The 20120-nt window shown below is 42.6% G+C and overlaps 3 protein-coding genes across 5 annotated transcripts; 2 read left to right on the top strand and 1 right to left on the bottom strand.

The window, feature by feature from the left end:
* The first annotated feature begins 797 nt into the window (after positions 1–797).
* On the top strand, positions 798–9896 carry zfp91 (ZFP91 zinc finger protein, atypical E3 ubiquitin ligase). Of its 3 annotated transcripts, XM_004564345.6 has the most exons (13): positions 798–989; positions 1210–1670; positions 1993–2030; positions 2224–2340; positions 2697–2736; positions 3599–3709; positions 3798–3890; positions 3979–4164; positions 5416–5466; positions 5573–5651; positions 5726–5840; positions 7805–7904; positions 7994–9896. In XM_004564345.6, exons 2-13 carry the CDS (start codon positions 1273–1275, stop codon positions 8979–8981), a joined length of 2316 nt encoding a protein of 771 aa, XP_004564402.3. In that variant the 5' UTR covers positions 798–989; positions 1210–1272; the 3' UTR covers positions 8982–9896. The 3 variants fall into 3 exon arrangements, with proteins under 3 accessions (XP_004564402.3, XP_004564403.3, XP_004564401.3); XM_004564346.6 differs by having other exon boundaries at positions 798–1670; positions 3801–3890; XM_004564344.6 differs by having other exon boundaries at positions 798–1670.
* Positions 9489–11139, bottom strand: si:ch211-113e8.11 (uncharacterized). Its single transcript, XM_004564347.5, has 2 exons — positions 10856–11139; positions 9489–10763 (listed from the first exon to the last, which is right to left on the bottom strand). The coding sequence occupies exons 1-2, from the start codon at positions 10936–10938 to the stop codon at positions 10124–10126; spliced, it is 723 nt and encodes a 240-aa protein (XP_004564404.2). The 5' UTR covers positions 10939–11139; the 3' UTR covers positions 9489–10123.
* A 1369-nt stretch (positions 11140–12508) lies between these two features.
* Positions 12509–19410, top strand: cntf (ciliary neurotrophic factor). Its single transcript, XM_004564348.6, has 3 exons — positions 12509–13075; positions 16529–16837; positions 16920–19410. Exons 1-3 carry the CDS (start codon positions 12956–12958, stop codon positions 17091–17093), a joined length of 603 nt encoding a protein of 200 aa, XP_004564405.1. The 5' UTR covers positions 12509–12955; the 3' UTR covers positions 17094–19410.
* The last annotated feature ends 710 nt before the right edge of the window (positions 19411–20120 follow it).

Raw genomic sequence — 20120 nt, 5'->3', positions numbered from 1 at the left:
TACACTGGCATTAATAATACATGCAGTAGCAGCTTCCTGCACCAGTTTAATAAATAATGACACTTTTAGTGTACCAAATTATTGATTTGGTACTGAAAAGAAATACAGTTTTCCCACCAGCTCCAGCCCCACACTGTAGCTTGCATTCAAGGCTAGTGTATCAATAAAAGTTTAAGTGACTTATTATTTCCCAATAATAATATCTCCAGCACACCACTTTAGCAAGCACATGACAGCGTCACCTGCTTTATCGTTGTAGATAAAGGCAAAAGAAAGTCAAGCTTGTGTGTTATGATGTTGCCATCTGGTGGTAACTGCTCTCCATCATTTTCTGTTCAGACCAGTCAGTGCAGGTTTTCAGTGGCAGCCATGTTAGCTTTAGTTATTATTAACGCAGATTATTGTGGACATTAGCAATGAAGAAAACAAAGAAACATTATACACAAATATAAATAAATTGTAATAATTTAGCTCAAACAGGCAATTTATTACTTAATTGAGAATGTTACACAAAATACCCCAGGCTAGGCCTATTTCAAATTGTATTGTCATTTTAGGTGGAAGGACGGGAATAAATATTATGCCAATTTTCTATTAATTTTATAGTATGTGTCGTTTCAAATTAATTATGTCTTATACTTATGTCAATATTTAAGCCAAAACCGATAAAAATCGCGTCAAAAAAAAAAAGGAGCACACTTAAATAGCATCCAAACTGCGTTTATTTTCTTTTTACTACAGTTCCCAGGATGCAGTGGCAGCCTACGTCCTCACGCTGCTGTCGCGCGGCTGCTGCGGCTGCTTTCGCAGATTTGTAAACACAGCAGTTACGCTCAGTTGATCTGTAACGGGCGGTTAAGCCCATCCAGATGGTTGTGGCAGCTGCTGAAAAGCGCTGCCGCTCTTGAACGTAGCCTCGGTTTATATTTGGCTTAAAGGAGACGCAACAAAGCGCACAAAATGGTTGTGCTCAAGGCCCGGGCGAATAAGTAGGTTTACTATAGCTTTAAGAAGAAGAAAATAGTGTCTGCTTCTTTAAAATTATATTGGTTTATTGCTGAATAGATAATTAAGAAAACTTTGTAGTTTCTAATCAATATATATATGTATTTAATTTGCGACGAAACCAACTGAAAATGCACTACTGTTGGATAAAGGCCGCCTGCAATCAAAACGGCTTTAAAGCAGATGTGGTCCGTTTTTCCTCAGTTTGCAAGTAAACCTGCCTGACTTTAAGTGGAATCTGAGGTGGTCCTAAGTGTCCTCACGGTGATGGAACCAGCCGGTGACCGAACCGGGAATGTAAATAAAGGTGAAGATCCGACGGAGGACAAGGCCGCAGAAGAGACCCCGGGCACCAGTACAGCTGGTACGCCACGGAGGGCGCTGAGGGACCGGGGAGCGGGCCGCCCTAGGTCTGGCGTCACCGCTTCTGTAGCGGACGTTAACGGCGGTACGTCGAGCCCGCAGACTTCGGGACGGGTTTTAAGAGATAGGTCAACGAGGGCAGTACCAGCCTGGCTGAAAGACACCAAAAGCAGCGACGACGACGAGGACGAACCTAGCTCGGACGCCGGTGCGACCAAGCGGAGGAAAGTTTCCAACTCCAGGCGGAAGAAAAATTCAGATACTGCAGGTTCGGCTGAGGGATACAGCCTTCAAGGCACAGAGTACGTTTTTGTTTTTTCTTTGTTTGTTTCTTTAACGAGTATCCCTATTTCAACTTGGCCACCACATTTGATTATAAGGAGCCCGCCTTACTTGCACATTGTGTCGGTGAAGTCGGTTCCTGTCAAAAGCACGCCTTCATCGTGGCTCGTCCCCTTTCTGCTGTCTGTATGGGAAGGGTGGAGTAAAACTTACCTGATTTTAAAGGGGGCTATATTTTACAAAGTGCTACAACACAGAAATGCATTATCTTGTTAAACATGTTGATGTTGTGGTGCTGTGCAGGAAAATGCGTCAAGTCAATGTTTTTCCTTCTTTCTGCAGACAAGAGGACGCCAAGAAACCTGCCACAGATGCCCAAGGTAATCAACTGCATAAAAGCCGCTTTATATCCTCCTTGTTCACTTTACATTTAAGTATAAGCACATGCTATTTACCTGTAGTTATGTCTTTGATTCAGATAGCGCTGATGTGTTCACTAATGTCAGGCCCGTGTCACACTTTATGACACTTTTCTACACTCTCACTGCATGCTACTGCTCTCTCTCACTCCAGCCCTTCCCTCCAGACGCCCCTCAGCCCAGACTCATGCCAAGACCCCATCTGGCAGGGCTGTCCACAGCTCTGCCAAGCCCATGTGTAAGACTGAACCTGGAATGGAGAATCCAGCTGGTGAGCAACCTGTTGACAGTGAGCTGCTCTGCTTTAGCGTGGGGGCCTTTTTAACTCGGAGACCAAATCATGCAGACACACAAGAACCAAAAACATCTGGGCAATCGCTGTTTGTTTTGTATAGAACTTGCAAAAACATCTGGGAACATGTATCTCTGGTTATTGATTCCTTGTGGGGGGAAACATCTGGATTCTGTCGTTTCTGGCTCATTATAATGCTTCCAAATAATTGATCTAGAATGCAATTTTTTTTTTTTTTTTTTTTTTTTTGCAGTTAAATTACTGTTTTATAAATGTTGTTTGTATGACGTTGCTAGTGGCTGAAAGCGCTTTTGGTGTCTCTCTCTGTCATGCAGCTGTGGAAGGAGCTGTAGATGATAAAGACAAGTATGAAATGTAAGTATACTTTTGGTGACCCACGATGTGATTCTTGCAGGCTTTAATGGCTTAATTTTGGCCACTTCCTCTTAATACTGCCTTCTTGCTCCCTGGAAGTCCTGTTCTGACCACTTAATTGTGGGCTTAAAACTTGAGCAGAGAGTAAACTGTGAAATTCAGTGACAAGCTGAACTGTCTTTCATATCAAGGAAAATCACTAATGATAAAAGCGGAGTGTCTGGCTCCAAACCAAATGACAGTCTTCAGAGGAAGAGCCTGCAGTGAAGGGGCAACCTTTGAACATTTGGGAGGCTGTGCACTTTGAAGTGACCACCTGGGGTCATATTGTCAAATTATAGTTGCACTGTAACTCCTTGTCCTGTCAGAGAGAGAATAAAGAAGCCAAACTGTGACCACACCACATCTTGCTCCCTGTTACTTTGTCCTCTTCCTCCAGAATTAAACTGAGGTTGAATGGGTCCAGCTCTCAGTGCAGGTGTGCAAGTCATCAGAAAGGGACTTCCACGGAGAACAGGTTGAAAGGGCGAATTAGCTTTCCATGGGTCATGAATTACTGTGTAGAATAGCGTTTGTATCTGAGTTTTTAAAAAGTCACATTTATTGCTCGTATCTCGTTGTGCACATGATCTCAGGTTCTTTATGTAGGAAAATATGTTTTTCTAATGATTATGTTGTTTTGCTACTGGTACATTTGCAGTCTGAGGCTAAGTATAAAAGCAGCAACAGAAGAAATCAGCCTGACACGCCGTATTTACTCAGCTTGACTCTGGGTTTGTTCCCTCAGTTTAAAATGTATGTAAAAAAAAAAAAGAGTCAAATGTGTAACTAAGGAGAGTTTGGTCTGTGTTTTTAATTACAGTGAAAAGAAAGAGGAGGAAAACACCGGCGCTGCTGAACCAGGCTTGGATGATGAAGATCCTTCTTTTCAGGATGACCCAGACAATCTCAACTACCAGCCACAGAGTCAGAGGTGCGCTTATGTCAAATGCATCATTTGACCCAGTGCAGAACGTTTTTAGAAAAAAAAAACAGTTTGCAATTTATTGTTTCGCTTTCAGCAGTGTAGAAGAAGAAGAGGTCCTTAGCAGCGAGGAAGATGTTCCCTTTAGAGACGACTTAAATGATCAAAGCTACGACCCGAAGGTTGAAAGGTTTGTGGTTTTGTATGAGAGGGATTGGGTTGTTCATATGTAATTACTGTTTTTTGATTGGAATTTTTTCTCCTGTTTTATTTTTTAGGGATGCTCCTAAACCAAAGCGCAGAGTTCCTCCTAGACCCAAGGAGAAGAAAGAAAAGGAGAAACCACTGAAGAAAGAGAAGGAGGTTGCTGAGATAAAAGTGGAAGGTTCAGACAATGTAGAGAGCATGCAGGAGGAAGTAAAGCTTGAAGAGGAAGTAGTGGAAGATCCGGATGGACCCAGGAAGTAAGTGCAGTACCAGACTGTGAGTGCCATGAGCTGAAACCAGACAGAACTGCAAACGCATCTACACATCCTCCATTCCTAATCAGCTTTTGTTAACCAATCACTGAAGTCCAATTTATCCAATTAAACCCAACACTGTTTTAAGTTAATGCTAATGTGTAGCCATGGCAACATACTGGTTTTGCCAGACATGCTCATCTGTTTGTCATTGGAGGAGTTTTGGATTTTGGGTGCAAAAAACAAAGGAGCGCTCGCCTCATAGAATATCGCCATCATGGAGCACCGCTTGACATTAGCAGTAGTCGCTATTTTTTTATTTTTTTATTTTTTTTTAAGTCCTCCTGCAGTGTTCATTGATCTGATGCTAGATGAATCTGTAAACTCATTCAAGTGGATGGATTCAAAGGTCTGGACTAAGGCAAGCTGCAGCATTTAGTATCCCAGAAAAAGGATTAGGTACATAGTGTAGAAATATGGTATGCCAACAATACCAGTGACAATATTGGAGAGAAACCCCCAACAATCAGATCAGGCAAATTCCTATGAGCAAGCACCTGGCAACACTGGGAAGAAAAAACTCCCATTTAACAGAAGGAAACTTCCAGCAGAACCAGGCTCAGGCAGAGGCAGCCATCTGCTGCTACTGAGGAGGGGGAGTATAGAGAGACAGGATCAAAACAAACTATGGCAGAGAGTAGGCAAAAAGTAATGACTTAGCACACAGGGAGAGCATCTGTTTACATTCTGAAAGAAGGGTAAACATGCTTCTCAAGCCCTTTTGACCCACAGTGCTTGGCGCAGTGCACAAGAAAGCATAGTCAAATGCTTTCAGTACTGATGCAACCATTTAAAAATTTCAGACTTTGTTTTTTTGTTTGCTTTGTTGCACTACAGCCTGAGTGATGACAAGGGTCAAAATACAAAGTGCAGTGATTTTCAAGTAGTGTGGTCCATTTGTATGCATACTGCATCAGCAAACAATACATGCTTTGTAAGTGCAGCTGCATTGTGTACTCAATATAGAACGAAAACATATGTGATTGGAAATGTCATCAATAAGACACGGAGTCATTCAGTCTGCCTGTTTTAAAATACTAACCAGCTGCTCCTCCTTCTAAATTTAACATGTGCTTATTTAAACGTACCTCACTTCACAATGGCTTTGTGTTCACATATAGCAGAGCATGGCTTTGATTTCCCGGTATACACAATTATGTCATTTTTTACATTTTTTTGTCTTGGCTGTGTTAGGAGAGGTCGGCGGAAAAAAGACGACAAAACCCCACGGCTGCCAAAGAGAAGGTGAAGTTGATGTCTGTGTTGGTGCTTCGTTATCTGAAATCAGTCATGAACTTTGTATAGACATAGGTGGTTAAGTATAAGATAGTAACTGGCTTCGCTCACACAGGAAGAAGCCCCCAGTTCAGTATGTGCGCTGCGAAATGGAAGGATGTGGGACAGTGCTGGCTCATCCTCGCTACTTACAGGTTTGCCGCACACACATGCACACACACAAACACAAAGCAGCAGTAACTAATCTGTTCTTTGCTTTAAACTCCAGCACCATATAAAGTACCAGCACTTACTCAAGAAGAAGTATGTTTGTCCTCATCCTTCTTGTGGGAGGCTTTTCCGCCTACAGAAGCAGCTGCTGCGTCATGCAAAGCACCACACAGGTACGCATGTACATTTGTTTTCAGAGGTTTACATCCACTTATCATGGGCACGGGTGTCATTATAATTTTGGGCTTTTGATGATTTCTTTGAACTTTTTTCTATTTTTTTCCAGGGTGGAGTGATTGTACAGCATACAACTTTAATGACTTTAAAAAAACAAAAACTGACTGCGAAAGTTTGACTTTATTTTGGATTTTCTTTGATCCACACAGGTTAAAAAACAGGCTCAAATATAAGCATACACTGTGAGGGACCAAGCAGCCAAAGCAAAGAGGACACAGGCAAAAAAAATCTTCAAAAAGGGTTTTCTTTATTTTAACCCTCAAAAAGTCCAAAATTAACAAAATTCAAAACCATACTTAGCAGGCCCATAAAACAGGTCAACTAAATATAACTCTACAAAAAGTAATTTCCAGAAACTTAAACAAAACAAAGTGAGACACAACTTGACTCACAAACTGACCTAATTACAAAGACACATGAGGGTAGCTTTTATAATGATTTGGCCAAACCATTTGAACACAATAGGGGGGGGAAACAAAAACACACACTAATATTAACTAAGCACAGAATAACCTAACTAAACCTAAAACACCCCTGCTCCTGGTAAGCCCATGGTTGGTCCTGCTGAGCAGGCATTTTGTCCCCAGAGTCCTCAGCCACGCCTTTTGCCCAGACAGGAAACAGCCACCGCCCAAACCCAGGTAACTCAAAGAAAGAGAAACATAATTAATATAACAAAACATTTTAGAAAAACCACACAATGTTACTATGTGCGCGCCTCATAATACCAGTGTTAGGTTTAACCAAATGATTAATGAATTATATTAATGAAGAAAACTGCAAAGAAAACTAATCGAGTGAAAAATGGACTAATTTACCCCTGTGTGGCTGATGCCATCACAACACTCAAATCTTTTAATAAGTGTTGCTGAAGGTTCTACAGTGTATTTCAACTTGACAAGTCCAAGGCCTATTATCGTTTCATTGGTTATTCTAATTGAGTACAACAGATATACTTTTTATGCTGGCAAGAGGGTGCCGCTGACCAAGAAAAGAAGCAGCCCCTGCTCCAAATTTGACACCTTGAAATGTGGCTGAAATTTGCAGCTGCCTACATGGGCAAGCCAAATGGCTTCAGGAGAAATGTTTTATAGTTAGACATTTGGAGGAGTGAAGTTGAGGCTTTGAAACCTGAGAATACTGTACCAACTGTCAAGCATGGTGGTGGTAGCAGCATGCTCTGTGGCTGTTTTGCTGTCAGTGGTACTGGTACGTTGCACAAAGTGGATGTAATAATGAAGGAGAACTACTGCCACATTCTTCCACTTTAAGTCATCAGCTAAACAGATGAAACTTGGACACAGTTGGGTGTTCCAACAAGACAATGATGTGAAACCCACATCAAAACTGGTTTTGGGATCGATAAAGCAGGCTAACATTAAGCTTCTGGAATGGTCTTCTCTAAGCCCCAACTTTAACCCAAATATTTGTGGACTAAACTGGGTCTGTACCAGGAAACCAGCTATTTAAATGACCTCTGCTAATTCTTCTAAGAAATATATCAAATAACCAGCTATTAGGCTTGTTGGTGGCTACCAAATGTGTTTAACTTGTTAAGGGACATTTAACAAAATGTTAGTCAGGGTGTATGTATATATTTGACCCTGTGTGAATTTGAGAAAATCCAAAATAAATTCAAACTTGTGCACCCAAGTCTTGTTTTTTTAAAGTAATTAAAGATGTGTGCTGTACAATCATTCCACCCTGGAAAAAGAACAGTTCAAGGAAAAATCATTAAAAAGCTCAAATTACCAGAATATTCATGTCCATGATGAGTGCATGTAAACGTCTGCTCATGATGGTATAAAACAATGCATCAGTTTCTGTGCTTATTTTTAGTTCTAATCAATGAAATTACATGGATAATCCATCTGTAATTGAGTCTTTTTTTGGGAACTAGACCAGAGGGACTACATCTGTGAGTTTTGTGCTCGCGCCTTCAAGAGTTCCCACAATCTGGCCGTGCACCGCATGATACACACTGGAGAAAAGCCCCTACAGTCAGTACTTCTCTGTTCACACGTTTTGTTTTCTCAGTTTATTTTCAGCTCAGTGGTTCATTAAATTTCTTGCTTCCTGGTGTGAATAGGTGTGAGATCTGTGGCTTCACTTGTCGCCAGAAGGCATCTCTCAACTGGCACATGAAGAAGCACGATGCTGATGCTACCTATCAGTTCTCCTGCTCTATTTGTGGAAAGAAGTTTGAGAAGAAGGACTGCGTGGTGGCACACAAGGCCAAGAGCCACCCGGAGGTGCTAATTGCTGAGGCGCTGGCAGCAAATGCCGGCGCTCTCATCACAACCCCTGCCTCTCTCTTGGAGCTCCCGGGAAATCCTGCGCAAGCAGAGGTCACTGGCTTGGATGCGAACCAAGTTGGGCAAGATGGCCAGGTGGACCAGGATGGGCAGCATGTGCCTCAGGTCTCCCAGATGGGTCATGTGACCCAGCAGGTGAGTCACCAGGTGGTTTTGCTGGGACAAGATCAGAGCCTCCACACCATGCAGGTGCCTGTGACAATTGCTCTGTCCCCTATCGACCCCCCATCACCGGCCGAGAACCAGCAGCAGACCCAGCTCCAGCTTCAGATGCCCGTCCAGTTTGTGCAGACTGCCCAGCAGCCCCAGCAGCCCCAAATCCAACAGCTGACCCTCCATTCCAACTCAGTGGTGACCCAGCATCAACCGCAGCTCCAGCCTCTTCAGTCATACACTTCCCAGCAGCAGAGCCAGGGCCAGACACAAATCCTGCAGATGACCTTCCAGCCTGTCAGCCAGTCCCAGACCCACATCCAGCAGATCCCCATTCTAGCAGCCTCTCAGCAGCTCCAGCCTCTGCAGACAGCATCCCCGAGCCCTCCTCTAATGTCCACTTCGCAAACCCAGAGCCAGGTTCCCGTCTCCACCAGCGGGGACAGCTTTATGTTGGACAATCCAGTGCTCTCTTCCTCCTCTCCCTCAGCCACCTCTCTTCAGCAGACAGAAGTGGTGGGGGAGGATGGTGTAATCTGGGAGCAGGCCGGGCAGGGGGAGGTCCTAGCTGATGGCACTGGGAGACACATGCAGCAGACCCTCATGTAAAACAAAAAGGATGCCAACAGAACGTAATCTAGAGGCAGTTTATGTTACCAGTGACCTGACATACTGTTTCACCACGTTTGAGGTAAATGTAGGCTCACTGGTATATTATGTAATGCTCACTCATCGTCACATTTGGTAGATTTTTAGACTTCGTATCAGGGAAAGATATGCGTTTGTATGTGTATGTTGTTGCCTTTGTACCTAACAGTCCTGTAACTAGCCACTTATGAGTGTGTGTGTGTGTGTGTGTGTGTGTGTGTGTGTGTGTGTGTATATATTGATGAGGTCTTGTTGCACAGCTGTTGCTATTATGCAATAACATAGCATACCTCTTAGTAATATACAGCACATCTAATGTGTAATGTGCAGCATCAAAGTTCCTACTGGAATAAATCGGTTTAATTTATATCATGAAACACATGAGAAAGTTATAAACTCCCTCTGTGTGTGTGTGTGTGTGTGTGTGTGTGTGTGTGTGTGTGTGTAAACACTCATTTATTGTCCAGCTTTCCTGTGACACTTTTTATTTAACAAGGTTAGAAATCAGCTAAATCTACAAAAAAAGACATTTCAAAACTTGGAAAAGACACCAAAATTTACAGATTGTGCATATTCCAGATTTTCTCTCTTTTTTTAATGACATTAGTGCAGCTTTGAAGGAAATGATAACCCCTATAGTTTAACTCTACAAGACTTTTAGGAGCTGAAATGTACCCTTGAACACTGCGACTCAAATGTAAGCCTATCAAATAACAGCAAGCACTGATTTGTCAATAAGATTTGTTTAATGTAATTTGATAAGCAAAGCTATGTAGAAACTTTATGTGTCAGCGGCATCTCTCTGATCTCTCACATTAGATTTGTGTTAGAGCAAACAGTCCACTTAAAAGTTGTAAATAAACATCTTAACATTTATCCAAAGTGTTTTTTATTGAATGTGCTCTGAAAGCCCTCCAGTTTCCTCTTTTCAACAGGAGCAGCAGTCCAGTTGTTAGAGCCATTAGCAGTGTGGTTGGTGGTTCAAACCCCAACTCTTTGCATCAGAGTGTTTAAATTTTATTAGGCAGGCTCCTACTCTGTATGTGGGATATAAGTAGTATTGAATCAAAGTGTCTGGAAGACGTAATGTAACTAGAAGTGAGTCAGGACATATTGGCTCGCTCTCTGTTCCTTTGCATCGTATATTGCTTCATAGCTCTTTTAGGAGGAATCAAGCTGTCACTCAGTCCGACCCTCTTCTTCTTCACATGCTGCCCTTCTGGCTCTTCCTCCTTTGTTTCCCTCTGGGACCTTCCGCCAGATGAACCGCCTCCAGTTTCTGGTGTCTCTTCACTCTCAGGTGGATGACAGTCAGTGGAGATGACTGGCTTCTGGAGGTCACTGTCATGAGCAAATTTACATTTGATCCCAAACCTGCACCTTCCATCTTTCCTGTAGGACATGCATATCCTTTTACCTCCTATCTGGGAGGGTTTGGCCTGCATGGTGAGGGGGACGTGCTTCTGCAGGGCGCTGAGCTTCTGGTCTGCTTGAGCCTTAAATGGGTTGGCAAACACGCTGCTGTCAGATGACGCATTTAGCGCTGGAGAGGGCAGTTTTTTAGAGGTGATGGAGTCCAGTGAAGGAGTAGGCAGTTTGGAAGGGCGGGCTGCCGACGTAGGTGGTGGTGAGGGCTCTGGATCCTCGTCCTCTGCCTCCGATTCACTGGAAGCGGAACCAGACTCCAGCAAAAAGTTGCGGGTCTTTTTAAAAGGCGCTTCCTCTTCACAAGTTTTCCCACAGCTTCAAAACGACACAATAACAGAACGAAGAGATGTTATTATTATTCCAGGCTAGCCGAGTGGTGTTTGCGATACATTTTTATTTTTACTCACCCAGCTTTGCCACTGTTTACATCCTCTGCAGCGCCATCGCTGTCGGAGTCGGAGGACACTCCGTATCCAACAAGAGAGTTCATACCTGTAACCGGAGCTAGAGCTCTGCCTCCCGATTAAAAAGCGATAACGGTGTACCTGTGAATATAAGAGGCAAGAGAGTTGTCCATTTTCCTTCTTTAATAAACAAAACAAGGGAAATTGCTGTAAGGTTAGCTGCTGTCATTAGCCGTCGCTCAGCGTTCCCGTTTAGACTGCACTGCCACCTGCAGGACAGGAGTGGTACTGCAACTGTGACGCCACTAACCCACAAATGACAGTTGACCAACACAGATAAGCTGCTTCTTTTTCTTCTTCCAGCTGCTCTCTTTGGGGGTCGTCACAGCGGATCATCTGCTTTCATGTCACTCTGTTTCTGGCATGCTCCTCTATTACACCAGCCCTTTGTGGATTATCTTCTTTTCCTTTGCCTGCTAGGTCCATCTTCAGCACCATTTGTCCAATGTACTATCCCTCCTCTGCACATGTCCAAACCACTTCAGACTTTGCTCTATAACTTTATCTTCTAACTGCTGTCTCTCTTCACCTCTGCCTCCTGTCTTTTTGTCAGTGCCTCCGTCTCGAAATCATACATCATAGCAAGTATCACTACCATCTTGTAAACCTTCCCTTGCACTGTCACAAATCACCTAAAATCATTCTAAAATGTATCCTTTTTTTAATCACGTTAGAGTGGTTATCTTATTTTGTAATTCTCTCTTAGTTCCGTTTTTAAAGTGTATATACGCTTTTTATTGTTTATCATTCAGTGTTCATTGTTGACTACTTGCATTAAATGTGCTGTATAAATAATTTGGTTATCATTTTCTTTTTAGTAGTTAAAAATCCACTTGACTGTCCATTTTCATTTCATTTTCTTGTGGAGAATAATAACTGTAGTTACATTCCTCGCAAAACAAGGCACCAGTTTGAGAAAATGTCAATGTTAGGCCTATGCACACTTTGTTAGGTACACTTGTTTAACTAGGTTTCAACACCACTATCTAATCAGCCAATCACAAGGTAGCAACCCAGTCCATTTAGGCATTTTAGCACGGTCAAGAAAACCTGCTGAAGAGCATTAGAATGGAGGGGAAAAAAGGTGATTTAAACTTTTAACGTGGTATGATTTTCGGTGTCAATCCGGCATTAGTAAGGCATACCTGATAAAGTGTCCATTCTATATAGAAAGTTAGATCCCAGGGCAGATCACATTTAAATCTTTAGCTGTGACCTGCCCTTTCTGTGGAAGTTCTCCTGAAAACTATTCCACTTATTTTTGCTCTTAGAATTTAATATTTAGGTTGTGGAAAAAATATTTTCTCTGATTTGTTTTTCCTTTAAAAATATGATTTGCTTTCTATGACTGCGCTAACAAAGACGACGCTATATTTCTTGCGTAATTAGGTAATCCTCCTGTTAGACACAAGTGATTACATCATTAAAGTTCCACCTGATGATGTGACGAGCCGGAAGTGGCCTAATTTGGAGTGAGCTCCTGTCCTCGAGCGCTGTGGTTAGGAGGTCAGTCTCCATAGCGATGATGGCAACTTCTAGTTTCAGCTGTTGATTTTTTTTTTCTGGTCTCTTATTTGTTATCATTGGGGAACACACACACACACACACACACACACACACACACTACTTAAATTTAGACTATCTCGGCTCGGTCACTACCAGTAAATCGGATAAGCTGCTCATGAATAAGTTGATGAGCTCCTCCTCACTCCTCTCCTCCGCCCCCGCTTGTCCAGTTAAATTCCTCCAGTCAGGCATCAAGTTCCCCGGGGAAAGGGCGGAGATTTGGCCTTAAACTCTGTAATACAAGTACCGAACTGTAAGCAGAGGAGGTCGGACAAACCGAAGTGGTTTTACGGAAACCTCAGACAAGACTGACTCTGTGGCTCTAATTAACGCAGCGCTGAGTGGGAGCTGATGGGCAGGCTGAAATGAGCCGGGAATCCGATGATATCGGGATGAAGCAGGCGTAACCGGGAGTATATTAGGGGCTGGTCTGCTCTGCTGCTACCACAAGTGAGCGCGTCTTCAAGTTGAGGTTCAATGGCAGGGAGGTCGACCAGAGGCATAAACGGCTCGAATGGGAGCAGAACCGCGCCGGCAAGGGCCGCTGCTCTAGCCGATCTGCTGCACTATGAGTGCTCCACCTTACTGGAACTCTTTGTGAGTATAAGAACTTATCCCCCCCCCCCCCCACACACACACACACACTGGCTGCAGCCTGCCAGCAGGTCACAGTTTGCTTTTAGAGTGAGCGAGAGAGAGAAAGTCTGAGGAAGAGTGTGTGCGTGACAGAGAGAAATGGGCCAAGGTTAAAAGGAAAATTAATAGATATTCTGTGTGTGTGTGTGTGTGTGTTTCCAAGGAGCTACACTGTCAAAGTGTGTGTATGTATGTATGTAAGAGAGAGTACAAAAGGATGATGAAAGGGATGTGTGCAAGTGCAAGATAAGAAGGGAGAGAGAGAGAGAGAGTGTGTGTGTGTGTGTGTGTGTGTGTGTGTGTGTGTGTGTGTGTGTGTTTGAAATAGAAGGAAATTATGTCTAGGACAGCAGGGGGTAGGAATGCAGAGCAGAGAGGGGGTGAAGTGTTTGGAATGACATAGGTGGGTGTTTTTGGCACACAGTCATCAATGCTTGGGCACAAAGCCTTCATCTCTTTTCCACCAGCTTGCCTCACTTTGCCAAAAGGTGTGAGAGCGACTGTTTATTACAACTTCTTGGTTTCCTGCCAGTTTGCCTTATCCATCCTTCCTTTCATGTGGCCTTGCTAGGAGCAAGGGAGTGGCCGGGCACACTGCTTCACTTCCATCCATGTGACTCCCTTTATCACCAATATCCAAATTTACCCCCTTTTCTCCTTCCCCCCCCCCCCCCCCCCCCTCACGGTTTGCAGGTTACCTTCCAGTGAACATGTTATGTACGAGTTGGACTTGTCTTAGCTTGTCACACAGAAATTTGTGTATATTCATCTGCATTTTTGTTTTATACCACACCTGGAAAGCACTGACACTGAAACAGATCTTCTTCCAAATCTTTGGCACGCAAGTGTCAGTGAATCAAATGCACACTATTGAAGATTATTTTTTATCGTGTTATTGTCTCCAGGCACGCTGCCCCACTCTTTTGCATACTGGGTGGGAAAACCCAGGTTTGCAACATCAATTTCCTCTTGAAAACCACTTAAGCCATTTCCAGAGCTTATCAGAACTCCTAATACTCCATAAGTGCACTGTTTCTGGCTTTGAAAACAATTCTTGGTGTATCCATAACTGCCTGACTCACGCCAGGAGTAAATATAAATTTCCTTTGCTGACTTTCGAAGCACACAGGCCACATTCAGGCCGCTGTGTCAGGCTAGTTCTGACTTGCAGGGTTACACATTAATGCCTCAGCAGAATGGCAGAAAGATTTTTCCAATTTTCTTTTCAAGGAGCCAGACCTTCTTGTAAAATAATTTTTATTTTATTTTAAAGGCAGTCTTAAGCAGATAACTTGCATTGCATGTCTAGGCATTTTGTTACTACTAGCCTGTCACAAAAGGTGATTCCCAAAGAGCTATTGGCTGAACACTCGGTACATCTTTGCACAGCGTGCAGTGTATCCTCACAATTTGACTGGACAAGTGGGGGAGAAAAGAAGAGGTATCAGGCCTAAAAGACTGTCTACAGTAGATGAACAGTAACTGAAAGTCATGTCCTTATGAAATACAAAACAGCTCAGCAAAGACCTGGCGCAGGACCTGAGAGATGCACCTAGCTCTTCAGCTGATCCACGTGCCATTTGTCAAAGCCTCCTCTGAAATGTTCTCAATGGAAAATTATGCAAGAACTTTACTTAAAATTAGTGACAACAGGTCTCATGAAGTGATGAATCTGAATTTGAAATTTTTGGTAAAACTGTCAGTATTGTATTAAAGGTAATTGGGGAAAGGGGCACAACTCGGCCATTTGTGTGTTTTACAGATGGCCAAGTGTCTACAGCCATCTGCAAATCATGGTAGAGGCTCTGTTATGGTTCGGGGCCGCATATCAACCAGTGGTGTCGGAGATGTTGTCAAAGTCAATAGAATTATGAATGAAGAAAAGTAACAGCAGATTTTGATCCACTGTACCACAATACCTATGCTTTGTAGAAAGTGTCCAGTTGGCCTATTACAGCTTAACAATGATCCTAAACACACTGTCAATGCAGTAAAAGTATACCTGGATTAAAATACACACAGTGGGACACGATCAGTCATGGATTAGTCCGGACATCAACATCACTGAGGCAATGTGGGTCATCTTGACAGAGAGAAGAGAACAGAACAAACAGCAGCCAACATTGAAAGATGAGTTGGTTCTCCAGGCTTCTTGAAGGACATTCATTCTTAGACTACTTAAAAAAAAAAAATAAATCCATATTTAGTTTAGTGAATATTTAAATCAGTTTCAATTCAGTTCAGTTTTATTTATATTGCATCAAATTGCAGGAACAGTTACCTCAAAGCATTTTACATTGTAAGGTAAAGACCCTACAACAATACAAAGGAAACAGAGAAAACTCCAACAATCATGTGACCCCCCCCCCCCCCCCAATGAGCAAGCACCTTAGCAACAGTGAAAAGGAAAAATTCCCTTTTAACAGGAAGGAAGATAAAGCAGAACCAGGCTAAGGGAGGGGGCGGAGGATTCAGGGTATCTTGATCCAGCCTTAACTATAAGCTTTATAACAAAGGAAAGTTTTAAGCCTAATCTTAAAAGTGGGGAGGGTGTCCGTCTCCTGAATCCTAACTGGAAGCTGGTTCCACAGAAGACGGGCCTGAAAGCTGAAGGCTCTGCCTCCCATTCTACTTTCAAATACTCAGGAACCACAAAGAAGCCTGCAGTCTGAGAGTGAAGTGCTTTAATGGGGTGATACCATGTCAGTGAGATAATATGGGGCCTGATTATTCAAGACCTTGCCATTCCTTCCTTTCATGTGGCCTTGCTAGGAGCAAGGGAGTGGCCGGGCACACTGCTTCACTTCCATCCATGTGACTCCCTTTATCACCAATATCCAAATTTACCCCCTTTTCTCCTTTCCCCCCCCCCCCCCCCCCCTCACGGTTTGCAGGTTACCTTCCAGTGAACATGTTATGTACGAGTTGGACTTGTCTTAGCTTGTCACACAGAAATTTGTGTATATTCATCTGCATTTTTGTTTTATACCACACCTGGAAAGCACTGACACTGAAACAGATCTTCTTCCAAATCTTTGGCACGCAAGTGTCAGTGAATCAAATCTTCTATTGAAGATTATTTTTTATCGTGTTATATCGTCTTTACTGGAACTGGACTAAGTGAAAATTCCACTATAATGTGACAGCCTTTAGTAAATGATCCCAAGCAAAATCCTTTTGCATTAGGAGGAAGTCCCTGTTGCCTCATTGTCAGTGGTCCTCTGTAAAGGCCAAATTGCAGTTGAAAGTAATGTAATGACTTGCTGAAAACAGACCTCCACTTATACTACTTTCCAGTTTCCCCTTCTTCTATTTCTATCTCTCTCTCTCTGATTGATATTCTTTCAAAAAAAACCTCACTTTTGTTACAAAGTCTGACACGTTTGTCTTGCGTTTCTCTTTTTCTTCCCCAAGAGAAAGAAGGAGAACTTCACCGAGGATGTGACTGACCGTCGTCTGGTGTCTGTCCCTCCTCCTTCTTCCCAGCTGGATACCAGAGACAAACTCTGGCGCATCCACTCGGCGTTGCTACAATGCCAAAAGTTGCTAGAGAAAGCTGTTGCCAAAGAGGAGGAGGAGCTGGGTGGTGGGAAGAAGGGCAAGTATGAGAACAAGAGGAAGCTGGTGAAAGAAAGGTTGCCGCTGCTCATACTTAGCACTGGAGAACTCCTCAAAGCTGCTGAAGGCACAACTTCCCTGACTCCTAGTGTGGAGGGCTTGGAGGTAGGTCCTGAGGTGGTAAAGGTGAAAGTGTTGGACTGAAACTAAAGCATGGTTTACGGTTGTCTCCTCTTGTCGTTGGCAGGTAAATGTCCCAACCGGTCTGCTTGACCTGAAGCTTTGGGTGTACCGGGTCTACAAAGAGGTCAACTACTGGAGCAAGACGGCTGCCAACACCTTGAAAGAACTGCCCTCGGTCATCGTCAAGGAAGGAGCAAGGACCACGCGGGCCAGGAACAGGAGAAGCACTCGGAGATGAGATGGAGATGTGGGAAGGGTCGATGAGGAAGGAAAAAGATTAGGGAGATAAATGGCGGAGATTGGTGAAGGTATTGAGAAGGTAGTTGCAGAGCAAGGGGTCCAGTCAACGTCAGGAACAAAGTAAAAGACGGGGAACAGAAATAGAAACAGCCAGCTGCAAGAGACCGATTACTACTGACAGGGAGATGAGAAAACTGGGTTACTGTTCATTCATATATGTATATGAATGAGAGAGAGGAAAACACCATGCTGTGACATTTATGGCAGAGTGTAGCACATCTCTATTCATTCTTTCTTTCTTTCTTTCTTTCTTTCTTTCTTTCTTTCTTTCTTTCTTTCTTTCTTTCTTTCTTGCTTACATGTCTCCTTTGATACAACTGAAACGATTTCCTTTGGATGCCCTGCAGCACACGAAACATGTGATCAGCAATGGGCACATTTAATTTATATTAGCTGTAAACACTGGGGCTATCATAACATGCAGATCATTTCTTGGAGATGTTGAGTGCATGAAAGAAAAAATATGTTAGCAGCACCCTCTAGTGTTTACATAGTGCAACTGCTTGGAGTCCTCCTTTTCTTTCTTAATTTCCTCTGATGTTAAGTATCTTAATTTAATATTACGTGTGTGGTTTTTTTTTTAGCACTTTATTAGCAATGAAATAAATCAGTCTAACCTCATCAATGACTCGGGCTCTAAAGCAGGAGTATAGCATAAATGTTCTATACTCCTAAAAGCCAAAAGTTTGCAAACTCGTGCTATAAAAAGAAACAAGGCCTTAAAACCTTAATACAGATCATTTGAGGTGCAACTTTTATTTGTTTTAATGCAAAAGTAGCTGTTTTACATGATCTACATGCATCAGTTGTACTTTACAACAGGCACATGGCTCTTTATGACTGCGTCTGCAGTCACATACACAGTAACTGGTTAAATTGATCACGTATCAGATAGTATCAGAGTCAGAAGCGATGCCCAAATCCTACCTTACCTGTCTGCCTAACCTGGATGAGGCTGCTAATTAAATTAGCCGAAGACTCAGATTGTCTTTAAAGATGTATGAAGGCTCGGGGTAAGAAACAGAGAAGATAAAGTAAATGGGATCCTTTATAGGGAAGTCTTGCCTAGATAGGCACTTATCCATAATGATGTGGAGGATAAATTAGACAGAAAGGCTGATGGAAGAGTTTTAGCAGGTATTTTACAAAAGCACTCTTTTTATTCTAACGACAAGGGCACCATTTATATTTCAACTTTTTATAAAGGTTTTCTTCACTTGGCTCTGTGCTTGCTGTGTTTAGCATCTGTGGGCTGGTTAACTGACGGCAGGTGCACTGGGAGTAAACAAGACCGTGTGATGTTCGGGGCACCTCGACTGTTCACGGGCTTTTTTTCCAACTACATTTTTGCACCGGAAGGAGACCTAAATGCATTTGGTCATTTGAAATCTGATTAATTTCGGAGATGAAATGTTGGCCCTGAGAAAATGAGACTTACTCAACCTATTGGCTTCATCTGTTACCCGCACACCACACAGCACAAAATCATTCTGATTATCTGCTTTGGAGTTTCAGCAGTGTTTTTATGTGATTCACTGATAATGAAATATGGCTGCTGTGTACACTGTATGGGTTGGAGATGTAGTTTATGTTTCCTCTTGCTCATTACTCTGTCATTACTGCTGCTGGAGCTCACAAGGCTGACTTTTCTTTTCATTTATTCTCTTGTCTTCCGTTCTCAGTTCTTTAAATTTTAGAGGTTTGGTTTGAAGTAGACCAAGAGCTATTAGAGGTTAGAAGAGGTATATCAAATTTGGCCAAAAACTAAAGAACGGGATGTAATTTAAAAGTTAGAGTCCAGTTTAAATAACGCAGTCCTTGCGAATAATTCTTTATAATCCAGTATAAGAAACTGAGTAATTGCAAAAGCTGACTGCTGGCTTTTCACAGTGAAAGAAGGCTCTAGTTAAGGTTGGTGGCAATGACTGTGTGCCCTGTGCCTTGATATCTGAAAGGGAAATAGTCAGTTTAGGCAGCACATTTTAGAAAGTATTACACTGACTTCAAGATTCAATGGCTTCATATTTAAAACTTTTATTCTGTCTGTGCCGTTCCTAATAATCTGTCTGATATGGACTGACGTACCACTACATTTAGTCTTTCCTTTGCTAACATTTTCATGGAAAGCACCGTGGTTACATTCCTTGCACACCAATTATTTTGTTTTTGTGTATTCTTAAGATTGACTGACTGATTTTCGGTTTTACACTTTTATCAGTGTTTGATCTTTACAAATACAGTTTGTCACACCACAAGGCGCTGTCTTTCTTCTTTTTTTTTTAACCTCTGGGGGAGACCAACTGAGCTACAGACAAATGGGTTAAAACACAAAGGGAGGATCGGGTTACCATCACGGCTTCATACACAGCAAACACACTGTAGCTATAGTGCATGCTGTAAAGATTGTAGTAATAAAGAATGTATGATTAATTCCAGAAAGTTGACTCTGTTCAGTTGCATAATGGTCAAAACAAGCACCGCTGTTTGAGTGGGGAGTCAAGGAGGCCGTTTCTATAAAACCATCCTGCAGGGAGCCATTCCCCGACTCTTTGTGAAGGGTTCACATGGACGCTGATCAGTGGTCATGAGAGTCTGTGTATGTGTCATGTAGTGGGACAGCTTTTAATCATTAATGCAGCTGTACTGTTTATGTGGTTGGAAGAAGTCACCTGGATGAGTGATGAAACGTTTTTTCACACTGAAAAACTTCCTGGGATTTCATTAGCTGGATTAATGCGCATGCATTTAAACAATGCATGAGCAACTTCCTTTATCTCTGATGGTCTATGAAATGAATTGATGTACCGTACTCATCACTTTCTTTAATGTTATTGACATTTACATTTCTGGTCAGCCAACAGCAGCTGGGAAACAAGTTAGTTTGAACACACTGTAAACAGAAAGTGACATATTAAAGGATGATAGGGAGGGCTGTAGTTAAGGGATACTTCATCTTTTATTAATG

This window comes from Maylandia zebra, linkage group LG6, assembly GCF_041146795.1.
Source record: "Maylandia zebra isolate NMK-2024a linkage group LG6, Mzebra_GT3a, whole genome shotgun sequence".
In the NCBI taxonomy this organism is placed as follows: Eukaryota; Metazoa; Chordata; class Actinopteri; order Cichliformes; family Cichlidae; genus Maylandia; species Maylandia zebra.
Note: the sequence above shows the minus strand (reverse complement) of the source record. Positions and strands in the feature narration are given on the sequence as shown.